This window comes from Brachyistius frenatus, unplaced genomic scaffold (assembly GCF_029030835.1).
Source record: "Brachyistius frenatus isolate BFR_SWC_R1_liver_20210118 unplaced genomic scaffold, ASM2903083v1 Contig_66, whole genome shotgun sequence".
Taxonomy (NCBI): Eukaryota; Metazoa; Chordata; class Actinopteri; family Embiotocidae; genus Brachyistius; species Brachyistius frenatus.
The window spans coordinates 599,044-611,917 of NW_027210665.1; the positions used below are offsets into that span (position 1 = coordinate 599,044).

The 12,874-nt window shown below is 42.0% G+C and overlaps 1 protein-coding gene across 2 annotated transcripts in view; it reads left to right on the plus strand.

The window, feature by feature from the left end:
* Nucleotides 1-7,231: 7,231 nt before the first annotated feature.
* fgf14 (fibroblast growth factor 14) overlaps nt 7,232-12,874 on the plus strand; it is a 100,352-nt gene continuing 94,709 nt past the window's right edge. For both annotated transcript variants that reach the window (XR_011311249.1, XM_069706970.1), the window contains exon 1: nt 7,232-8,085. Coding sequence is in view for 1 of the 2 variants with exons in the window: in XM_069706970.1 (XP_069563071.1) it covers nt 7,878-8,085 (208 nt within the window). In the remaining variant the exon portion in view is untranslated. The remainder of the gene's footprint in view (nt 8,086-12,874) is intronic.

Below are 12,874 nucleotides of genomic sequence, written 5' to 3' on the forward strand. Positions count from 1 at the left end.
TTCCCTTGGCAACTTCACCTCTTCTCAACATCTAAGCTTCTTGGATACTGGCAAGGTCTTTCGTGCTTGTACTTTGGTTTAAATCCTGCAAAAGGAAAGGAAATGAAAATCCCTATATTTTTTAACATGTACGTCTTGGACTCACTCCTTCTCCTCAAACTTTTTGTTCAATGTGAAGTGATCCATCCACTGAAGTTATGTGTGTGTTCCAGTTATTTATCTGGTTCACTCCAAAAGGTGAATATCACCGTATGGGTCCATTCTCTAGGTCCATGTTTTTGTTTTAATACTACAGTACGTAGCACACAGATATCCTCGTGTCAATTTTGAAGAATGAAAGCCACCAATTGGAGTTAATCATTCTGTGTGTGTGTATGCTCGATGGCTTGATTTAAGTCTACTAATCACAGATTCTTTTTTCATTTTACACAGCATAAAATTATGTAAGTAACTAGAGTTTATTTATCCAGCATCCAGAAAATGTGGACTAAATTGAAAAGTATATTGCTGAGTACGTGTAGTGTTCAGGTGCTAATGAAAGGCTCAGAAATATGATAAATGATATGTGTTAGCTGCTTTCATTTTGTTACAAAAATCAGACAATTCCCTTTTAGATGAATAAAAGTGTACATGACAACCATTGAAAGTAGCTGTCGCTGAAAATAGCAGGTCAGGTCTTGTAGAAAACAGCCCCCTGCAGCCTGGAGTGAAGAAATGCATGAGGAAACAACATCCACCTCAAGCCTAGCACTCAAAATATCCTGACAGTATCACATTTGTTGTCCACCTACTAGTTGAATTTTATTCTGGGACAAGTAGTACAAAATAATCTTTTATCCTTGCAGAAACAGTCACTTCTAAAATCTGTACCGGAGGAACAGAATAGAGCAGAGCAGAACAGAGCGGTTCACTACATGGCAGATCAGTGGCTAAAGGGGGGGGAAATAGTTGGAGTATTGATTATCTTGTTGGCACAGCAGGAACCAATCAATTGCATGACCGCACATGACTGTATGTTCGGGTAAACTCTGACTCCATGAGCACGACTATCTGAGCGCACTGTTGCAGCCATATAGAGCTTTGCAATGCAGAGAGAACTAAGAGAGGCTAAACATGGAAAGTGTGGTCATGATAAGGAAGTGAATAGGTTGATTATGGCAATTCTCGCTGAACAGGAAACTCCCAGGGAGACGATTATAAAAGGGCGTGATTTGAGAGTGGGCTTTATTTTAGGCCACCACTCACACGGGAGTGTGTGTATGCATCGCTGCTGAGTAAAGTTTGACGGTTGTGGGGATTAGGCCAGAGGAAGTCCAGTGCCAGGGTTGAACGGTGCTTGGCATGAGAGTGACCACTCCAGCATTCATGACTAATATCTGCCTGCTTGTTCTCCGCTTCATTTGACCCTACCTCGTGCTTTGAGTGACTACTCAGTGAAGGCACTTCTTGCCTCGCCCCAAAGCGAGTCCGAGAACATCTATCTTCATCTATATTTCAACCACGTGGCTTTGTGACAGATGTCTCCAAATATAGAAAATACTGCAAGACTGCATCGAAACCATGGATGATCGTAGTGCTTTTTGTGGTTCTAATAGAGGGAAAGATGGACTTACTGTACCACAGAAACACAAAATGCGAGTCCGGAGGGGAAATTAGCAACAGATTTGTTAAAGAATTCAGATTGAGAATTCCTTCAAGATGTTCATGGAACGACGGGAAGACCCTTGAAGTTATACGACCACATTGTCAGACTACTGAAAAGGTGCTTATCATCACGCATCTGTCACAAATATATGGACTACTTGGGGCCGACTGAACCTACACGTTCAGCAGGCTGTTAGAAACGACATATATGACCAATGGAAAGCACCAGCAACACATGGCACACCATTGTGCTTTGGTTGGGTTTAGGCACCGAAACTGCTTGGTTAGGTTTAGGACAAGCCATTTGGGTTAAAAATGTTTTTATATATGAACGTCACCTAAGGTAACCATGTTACGCATGTTAACATACGTAACTTTAAATAAGCCAGAGTTGACGATTTCTCATACCGGGTATAAACAGTTGCCTCCTGGGTGAAAGTCCTGTGTTCAAACCACACAACCACCCGGAGCTCCTCCCTTTGTGGATTCTGTCACAAACTGTGTTCCAGTATTAGATTAAGTGTGTCCCAATACATAGTATATTAAACATCGTATGCCAAAAGTACCAGGATGTCCTCTACATCCGGTCGTATGTTGCAGTTTGGAGGCCAGCATGCTTCTCTGGCTGCTCTGACCCACAATCCTCTGCACAGCAAAAAGATCTGTCACAACGACGGAGCCGCCGAGGGAGTTGTTGGCGCCGATGCTCCGCCAGCTTCGCAAGAGGAAGAAGAAAAGGCATCAAAAAGAAGTGTAGCATTGGTTGCAAATCACATCCTTGTTCCTTTTACTTTTAATGTCGCGCTACGAATCACTAAGTTCAAGGCGTATGTCCCATTTGTATGCGTACTGCATGCAACAGTAAGCAGTTTGTAAGGGTAGATGCAGCATGTACTATAATTAAGAAGAAAAAGTATGCGATTCAGAACGCAGCTTATGTCACCTTCCTCCTTTGCTACTGTCATCATTAATATAGCCACTAGAGGTCCCAAAAACACGTAATCTTCTGGCCTACTAGCAGGAGCAGTTTGGGTCTGAACATTGGATTATGAAATAAACGGGTGATAACAGCCTCCTCAACTTACTAGTTTAGTGTAGACTTGTACTAGCCCACACATTTGGGACAAATGATGATAACAGGTTGTTCACTACACTGATAATTGTTAAATCAGGTGTGGAGGTTAGACTTATGTTTGTATGAATCCTTGCTATGACTGCATTAAAATCTTAGAATCACCTCTTTGTCTTTGAAGGTAGTTGGCGAGTATTTTTTTTGTCATACATACTTTTTAAAAACTGCGTTTATTCTGTCCTACTTTGTTGAATTGTGTAGGATGAGTCCGTCTATAAAATATTTAAGGGGAATTTGTACAGTATGAAGACATAGACCTTGGATCATCATAGCGCAGTCATGATACTGAGCTGTACATTTGTGGACAGAATTAGACTGTATAACTCGTGCTCTATACTCAGTGAATGTGGGCTGGTTTGCTTATATAGTGGAGGGTGCCTGAGCCCTCACTTGGCCAGTGTCATTGCCCTCATCGCTCTACAATAATGAACACTGTTGGTCACAATGGATTTTAAAGAGGAGTTGGTTATTATGTGTGTGGGATTCCTCAATTTGTTCCATTGGTCTTTCACCCTATTAGTCACAATGTGGGTGCAGTGGAGAGGTTTTAGAGACGATGTCTAAACAGGACATATGGTGTTGCAACTGACAGTAAACCAAATCTGGATATTAATATCAACTGTCTGGTAGGCCCGTATTCCCTATTTCATGTGCTGTGTAAATATGAAGTACATTTATCCATTCTGATGAACTGTTATGGGTAGTAGTGCAACCCAGGCATTTGTCTAATATAGTGCAGTTTAGCAGTGTGATCCTAAAGAAGCACAGCCAACAGTTCTGGGCCCTTCAGCCCTGTCACTGGACATCAGCGACTGTGTTGAACACAACTTGTTGCAGGGCTTTCACTGGGCAAATAGCTGTGTGAGAATGAACAGATGCTACCCCCAGTTTTTTAACAATCAGTTTGTGTTTGTGTATGGATATTTGTGTGTGTGCGAGTGTGTGTAAGTGTGTTTGAATGAAATCTGTGGTCATGACTTGGTTTCCAACAGCTGTTCATTTTTGAATGAACACTTTCTCCAAGCAGTGCCAAACACAGCTCACTCTCCTTCTCTGATTGGTCGACGTCTTGGCTGTGAGCGTGCTGGGAAGGGGGTAGAGGGTGGTTTCCGCTCTGTTACTGAACATGGACTTACATGCCGTCCCAGTCCGGCATTCCCTGAGAGCATCAGTCATGATGCACAAGTTTCTAAATTGTACAACAGAAGGGTGATTATGAAATTTAATCTGATAACAAATATCAAAGTATGTAACCTGTTTCAAAAACTTTCGGCCAGTGTGTATCTGATAAAATTACTGTCATACATTAATACACAAGATTACATGATGCATATATTAGTAGGTGGAAATTTACAGTTAGATTTTTTTCATACTGTCCTCGATCATTGATATAAATTGGAGGAAATTCTCAGCTCAAATTCTTAGTGTTTACCATGTCTTTTAATGTTAGCAGGTAGTAATGACAAAATATTACAATGATCTCAGTAAAGTTCACCATCTGGCTCCTTCATTCTAGACTATTCTCAGTACTTTCAGTCAGTTCACCCAAATTACAAATATACTCTATACAACCGCAGATTGTTTCTAAGAATTTTTGTAAAGGACAAAAAAGTGTCACAACACCTGGTATAATAAAATAACTCTCTACATATGATAATATTTTTCATATTAAATAAAATGATAGGATTCCTTCCATATACCCTAAATAAACAAATGATAACAGTCATTCATGCGGTCTTCACTCCCTCGTGTGTGAGCCTGATACAGTGAAAACCACATAAACCATGCGTAAAACTGGAACCAGTCCATTTGTCTCTATGCATCTTAAATCAAGTTATTTTTTCCCATCGGGAGAAAACAGGCTGTTAAAAACTCACAAGGGAGCCACTTCCTGCCGGGCCGCAGCCTGGGCAATCAAAAAGAAGTATTCTAATGATCCCTGACAAAATTGTCAGACGATATCCTCCAGGGTGCGATGATACTTTACATTAGAGTAGACGGATCGATAGCGAAGATGACACGAGAGGCCTCTGCAGAGGGAGGAAGCTGGAGAGAGTGCAGTGCAACGCCTCTGACTTGTGCTGATTCCACCGTGAGCCCACTTGACCTCACAGGACACATGTGAGCCTACGTAAACTGCTTAAACACAGACTGTATCTGAAGTGGGATACTGGATATACTGTGTGTGTGTGTGTGTGTGTGTGTGTGTGTGTGTGTGTGTGTGTGTGTGTGTGTGTGTGTGTGTGTGTGTGTGTGTGTGTGTGTGTGTGTGTGTGTGTGTGTGTGTGTGTGTGTGTGTGTGTGTGTGTGTGTGAAGGACTCCTGTTCTCTGTGTGTGTCTCTGTGTGTAAATGCCCACTTGACCTCACAGGACACATGTGAGCCTACGTAAACTGCTTAAACACAGACTGTATCTGAAGTGGGATACTGGATATACTGTGTGTGTGTGTGTGTGTGTGTGTGTGTGTGTGTGTGTGTGTGTGTGTGTGTGTGTGTGTGTGTGTGTGTGTGTGTGTGTGTGTGTGTGTGTGTGTGTGTGTGTGTGTGTGTGTGTGTGTGAAGGACTCCTGTTCTCTGTGTGTGTCTCTGTGTGTAAATGCCTTAACAGTTACACAGAGTGTGAAAACACTGTAAATAGCTCAAATGACAGCCACCTCTTGACTTCAATAATAAATTCTTCTTGTAGTTGTAAAGCTTTAAACGGTGACAGAGCAAAATGATGATGCTGTGTAAAGAAAGTCAATCAGGAAACATTTTGTTTCAAAGTGGCCCACATCCCAGAGGAACCAGTTATCACAGACAACTGACAAGACCTGGGCGCCACAAAACTAGGTCATTAAAGTGGATTAATGCTGTAATTCAGAGATGAACACACAACACAACCCCACTAATGAACTCCTCCAGTCTCTCATCAAGCTTCCTGTGCTGTGGCTAATGTTGTTTATACAAACCTCAGTCTTTCCTCTGTTTCATTCATTCGACAATACGCTGGATAAGAGCAGCTTTTGATAACACCTTCTCCAGAGTTCAGCTGCAACTTGCTGTTATTACAGAACATACTGTAATTTTGAAGGATAGATTATTTTAAGAGATCGGGTGTTATACATGTTACATAATGTAGAAGTATTTAACGTCAAAGTGATTTGTGTGACATGGTTTTGGGGGTCATTTGGAAAATAGGAGGATCGATGAAGTGATATAATGCAACACTGTGCAGATCAACCTTTTTCTGTGAAAGTCCACATATAAGCAAGAACTCAATACTCATCCCAGACTTATAATTTTAAAAAATTACACAGAAGAAGGAAATTACTACATTTCCTAATGGGCCATTAGTTCTTGCTCGGGCCATAATGCTGGTCATTTGTTTCTCTTGGACCATAACAAAGATTGCTTACTGGCAAAGAGTGCGTACCACCTGTGAGGGGAGTCAACTCTACACCAAGCAACTAATGGATCCTCTTCCAAACACTGGCAGACAAATGGACTTCTACCATTTGTGCTGAGAGAGTGGCGCTGACAGATCTGAGCGTGATTTAACCCTAGATGGAAAGTATGGAATAACGCAAAGAGCAAAACACTCCTCTGGTTCCACAACAAATTAAAAATGTCCTCGGTGGAAAAACTGAACTTCTACACACATACACACACACTTCCTCTCTTGGCATAATCAGGGGAAAACAATATCTTCTTCTCCGTTCGTCTGTGATGGAAAATCTTTAAATCCTTGGAGAAAAGTAATCAGAGAGGAAACAGTCGCTATGGGCAACACTAACTGGTTCCCTGTCCTCAGGGTTTAAGAAACAACATACAGCAAGTAAATGTGAAGTTTTTTTTTTTTTTCAACTATTGATACATAATTTTACTTTTAAATTACTACCAAATTATTAGAATTTCTTTTTATATTTTCATTAAAAGTTTTATCTTGCATTTGTTTTCATTTTTATTATGATGCTCCTTTCTTCTTCATGTATTAATGTTTTAATCATTTCATTCAGCTTTATGAAGTAATAGGGATCTGTTGCTTAGATGACTTGATGCAGGCAATTGAAGCATCACCATCAGCCTCTCCTGGTGAGTCTTAGCACCTGTGACTTCGGAGCTTGTAATCACATTATCTCCATTTACCGTCATCTAAATGCACAACGGTGCAACAACTTGAGGAACTGAGAGCAAAGAAATGATAAATGGAGAAGAAATGGCATCAAGGCGATGGTTGTAAAAATGTAGACTCTTCGACATGCGATGCACACATGCCCTCACGAAGTAAACCGACTCCGTAGACGTTGTCTCTTCTAAGAATTCGAGCAGAAACAGCTTGGGACAATGGTCTCACTCGGATCACAAAAATTTCCGAGCATCACTGATATGACGGCGCAGAAACCACGTGTTTACGTAATGGAAAGCCAATCTTTCAATTTAACCCCTCCTCCCGGTCTATTTCTAACAGAGGTCCGATGCTAAAAGGGAAATTGATGCAAATGTTTGGATACAGGCGCACCGTACTTTTGGAGATGCCAGTGGCGTGGTGCTGAGACGGCTTGAGGAAAATACCCCACAAAGGGAGCAAACGCACACTCCAGGAATCACGGACACACACCAAGAACCCAAGCCTGGCTTTAACAGGAACGTTGCAGCGTGGGACTATAAGAAATGAAAACTGAGGTTTGGTGTTGTCTGACCTCGCCAAACAAGCTGCTTTAAAGGAGGATCGAATCGGACTTAATCCGGCAATGTGGGGTTTTGTTGGGGCTATCATTGCAGCAGTCTGTGCATAGGATGCATCCTCCCTTGGCTTTTGATGCTGTGCAGATCCACCCTCCTCTCCTCAGAGTGATGAACTAATAGGCAATGATTTTCTCCTCGGAAATCCACCGTGGTTTACTGTTTTCACGTTAGTTGTGTTTGTTTACTGGCGACACGTTTCCTCCCGGTGCGACACATGCAATTTATAGAGTATATTTTCTATTATCGACTAGTTGAGGAGGCATTCTTTATACGCCAGAAGAAGAAAACACACCATTATTACGAAGTCTGACAGACACTGACTATTTTGTCACGTGAATGAAAGCGCATAGGACTTGGATATACCTATTTTTCTATGATACAATTGGTAGCCTTGTTCGGGAGAACTGATCCAATTGTGTTATTATGCAACCGCAAGGATCTCATCTATATCTGGGTGTTTAAGCCACTGGATTGCTCTTCGCCCAAATCAATGTGGTTTCTTTGGAACATTTTCAGCAAAGGAACGCATATGCTGCAGTGTCTTTGTGGCAAGAGTCTTAAGAAAAACAAGAATCCAAGTGGTAAGCTCATCACCATTATTCCTACTCCTGTTTCTCTGATGTGAACCGGCGTTATGCGTGCGCCCGCGTGTGTGTGTGTGTGTGTGTGTGTGTGAGAGAGAGAGTGTCTGCGTTATTCGTTTGTTTGTTGTAATGGTGATGGATCTGTAATCATATTTATGCAGCGAGTGGATCATGCAGTGGCGCTGGGAGGGGAGGGGGTGGGGGGGAAACAACTTATTCTGTGCAGCTACTATATCGGCGAGCCCAGGTTTGGGGACGCAGCGCGCAGACACATACACAAAGCCCCCCCTGCATCACCACGGCACCATGATCTCCTAACTTTTTAAATAACGCTCGCTCTCTCCCTCTCCCTTTCTTTCTCTCTCCTTCACACACACGCACGCACACACACACACACACACACACACACACACACACGGGCTCGATGATATTTCAGTGGATCAAATCCACGCGCAGTTTTTTTTCTTCTGTACAACGTGTTTCCCCCTATAACCAGATTATTCCATCCTCTCCTCGGGTTGACTGCAGCAGCATTTCCCCCCCTCCGCATCACCACTTCTCTATTAAATGAGAGCTCTACTCGCTGTGTTTTCAGCAAACCAGCCGGAGGAGACAGACTATTCTTTCATGTCTATCACTCCGCTGTAGCAGGCCAATATTCCTCATGCGGGCCTGGGGAAACGGGATTTTCATGCAGGCACTGGAGTTGATTTTGTGTTGGAGAAAGCAGGCAGCTGCAGGTGCGAACAGAGCATGTCGAAAAGGAACTGAGCTCCACTGCACTTGATGCAAAACCTACACCTGAACAGTCGACATCTTTCAGGTTCTTTTAGTAGAAAAGCAATGCCCAAGCCCTGATTTCAGCACCCCACCTGCTAATTAAATGAAACGTTGCAGAGGTTCAGTGAGCAAGGGATGTTTATTTCAACAGGCTGTTGTAAAGCCTCAGGTAGACAGCATGTAGTGCGGACTACTTGTTACCTCATGTAGCGGGTTTGAGGATGATGTGCTGAGCAGCAGTTCCTCGACACTGCAGCTGCAGTATAGTAGATCATCATCATACTGGAGCGGGACTATTACGCCTCGCCAACACTGCAGGCGCAACAACAAAAGTCATCGTCAACTATCATCTAAAACGACATGATATTTTTGTAGCATTATGTTTCTCTAGTAGCACCAGTTAACCCTCGTTTTTGCATTTCACGTTTATTTTTCAGGCTAAATGCCTCAAAAGCTGACTTCGCAAAAACCTCACAGGTGTTTTTTTTATTTTTTTATTTTTATTTTTTTTAAAGACTTATCACTAATTTGGAGACATTTCTAGATTCTTCCAAGAGTTTCCTAAACATTAGGGGGGGGGGGGGGGAAATATTAATAGCGTTGCACAATAAAGACGATGTATTGAACTCTGGAGCTGCAAATTTATCCAACCAGGAAGTAACATTGTCGCCTTGCTGGCCTTACGATTTACAAAACGGCATGTTCATTTGTTTTATATATAAAATTAATAGTGAATTAAAGTTTATGTTGACATAAATAAATGTGTATTTGCTATTTTACTATTACATATTTAATTGGTTTTACGCATTTATTTTCGTAGCAAGGGGAGACATACGTCACTTCCGGTTTCGCCCGCGTGGTTTAAGGAACAGTCAAACGGTTACAACTCGGGACAGATGTTTTGTTTTTTATGGCGTTTTAAGGCTTAGTGTGGATGTTTAAGAAACCCTAAAGAATTTGGAAACCAGCTCCAAAAACGGGTAAATGTTTTCATTAAAACCTTTGAGTTTTTTTTTTCTTGTACTCTTGACTTTTATTAACCTTTCCAAAACAAACAATATCAAAGTTAAAGTAAATATGATGATTACATGAAAAGCACCATGTGGGACCGCAAGGCCTTGATGGCGTTGACTTACTGATTGCTGCTCAGTGGAAAAAGCCGCAGTAAGATACTCGTGGCCCTAACTTGTACTCAACACAATGCAACCAATCAGTCAATCAAGCTGAGGCTCACTGTTCTCTGAAATGCTAAGCCTTTCAAAGTAAGAGTAGACCATATTCACCTCGTGGACAGTTGTTATAGAATAAAAGAAATTGTAAGGGTTTGTGCTGAAGCAGCAGGTAGAGCCAGTAGTTTATTGGCCAATGAAGTAGGCCAGTATGCAGAGTGTGTCAGTGGGGTGCAGTGCTCCTTACAACTGAAACCTGCTAACTCATTGAATCTACCCTGTCAGACAAATCACACCACCGATTTGTTTTAGCTCCAGATGGTACCTTAATAAACCTCGGAGGATTTTTTTTCTTTGTTTTAGTAAGACAGTGAATCCTCTGTGTGGCCCACTGTCAGCCGAGGCAAGTGTTCCCAAGCTACTGCAAAGGCCTAGATATATAGTGCTCCAGCTATATTCAACACAACATAACTGAGACAACGCAGGATGAGTAAGGCAACCAGACTTTTTCAGTCAGGCTCGCAGTCTTTGTCAACATTAAAAGATCAGTCTTATAATCCAGGGATTGTTCTCTCTTTCCAGTTACAATATCTTACTGAACATCAGCAGTCCATCTGAAGAAGTTTTAAATAACGAGCGTTTAAGCACCTCTGCTAATGATACTTTATTTTATTGTCGTGGGGTTTAACGTTTCCCTGTTAAGCACTATAGCTTCTGGTATTTAAACGAAATCTACGTCTGTGATGATAGTATGGCGTTATATGCGTGTAGAGAGTTTGTCTGTAGGTCACTGTGCAACCAGAACTGTGTGTGTCAGCATCAAAGTAGATTTGATAAAATATTCTGATGACTCTGATTTGTTTGCCAAATCCAATTTCTCTCTATCATTATCTTTAAAGTCTGTTTGCACCCCTTTGAATTTCCCTCTAAATGAATTTGCCCTTCAATCTGCAGAATATTCCCAGTAAATATTCCCTTTCTTGTTTCAAACTAAGTGGTAATGCATCTGTCTCAGATGTTGTGATGGATATGTGGAGTATGCTGCAGCCGAGTCACCATGAATGCGGTGTGGATCGTGCACGGCATTGACATCGTCATGCAACGAAAACTACTGTAAGTGTGCTTCACGAGGATGAGGTAAAGATGCTACTTTCTGGTGCAAGTGAAACGATGGGTCGGAGCTCTAGCACAAAACAGAATGACTCACTTTCTTGGCAGATGTGGCAGTTTGACATCAAGTAAAGAGTCTTTTTTAGCCGTTTTTCCAAAATTGCCTTCCGATAAAGTCACTAAGCTTTTATACCCACTGACCTAATATTCTTCCAGCTGTGTCCCTGTTTTCTACCAAGATGGTTGCTTCATGTGCGATGGCTCGTCCTGAGGGTTGGCGGTCGGGTACAACCGGCCCGGCTGGCCCTCTCCTTAATGTTCGCTCTCGTGTGACAGTGATGCTCCGTGTCTTCGAGTACTTCATTAAGTCAATTAAGTCATGAACCAGGCGAGTTGGAGATCCAGTAGGTTTCACCCTGCAGCCTGTGCAGCAGCGACGACTTTGCCAGCATCCATTTAGATGTCATTATAAAACTTTGAGGATGTCATTGAGTGGTGCGCACCGCCGTGATGAATGACAGTGGTTTAATGAGGGCATTTGTGATAAACGGCAGAGGAGAAAGTTATGTCATGAACTGCCATATGTAATTAAGGCAGATTGTTTCGATTGGCACTCTTTGCCATATCTTGGGCTTAAATGCTGTGGAAGGTGATTAACCAGGTTGCTGGGAGAGCAGAATTGCACTGTGTGTGTGTGTGTGTGTGTGTGTGTGTGTGTGTGTGTGTGTGTGTGTGTGTGTGTGTGTGTGTGTGTGTGAAGTTGTAGTGTGTGGCTTCCTCAGAGTTGCGCAGCAGTGGCTCATTGACAGCAGAGTGACAGTAGGTCACTGAACGCCCAGGCGTCCACGTGATGACGGTTCATAGCATATCAAGTGAAGCTGAGCTCCGTGGTGTGTGGCAGAGCCAGGAGGTCGGACCAAAGCTCCGGCACTCTAATGCTATTTGCCCGTTGTTTGCTGTGACCCAAGATGATTTATTTGCCTCTGGTGTGACCGACCACACTGGCTATCAGAAGACCATATAACCTTGTGCTGGTGCGTATTTGAGAGCTGTGGTCTGAGGATGTAAATTTTATTGTGTCTCAGATTACCTAAAATCATAAAATCTAAATGAATAGAGACATAAATAAACAAAAGGCACTGGTTTGGAGGGGAAATGTTTAAAGACGTGTTTACACTCATATGGCAGTAAATTGTAGCTGACAGCTTCATGACGAGGTTGTTAATACCGTTTAAAGATCAAGGAGCTGCTTTTGCATCATCACACTGAATGAACCCCCTATAAGGTGCATATGTCTCGATGCCTTGGCTGTCATATCAAGTCAATTAATCTATCATTTTATATCTCTCATTCACTACATGGGTATTTTTGTTATAGTCAGATACTGGTGCTACTGTCTTTTGTTAATGCATTTCTCATCTCACAGCAATATGTCAAATTCTGCCTTTTCCTAAATCACGAGACTTTAAAAAAAAGGGCCAGAATGTTTAATATAGTTAAAAGATCCTTGATTAATTTGTCTAACAAACTCACAGTAGTTTAATTTGTGCTGACAAAAAAAACAGCAGTGTACTTAAAGGGGATGGGGAGATTCAAACAAGAACTCCTACAATTAGAATAACAGCAGGGTTGGCTAAAAATATCCTCCTCCAACCACCGTTGCATGTTGCTAGGTTTCATACAGAAACATTGCAGTAAGTTTGTAAATGGCTAAATGGCAGTAGCAT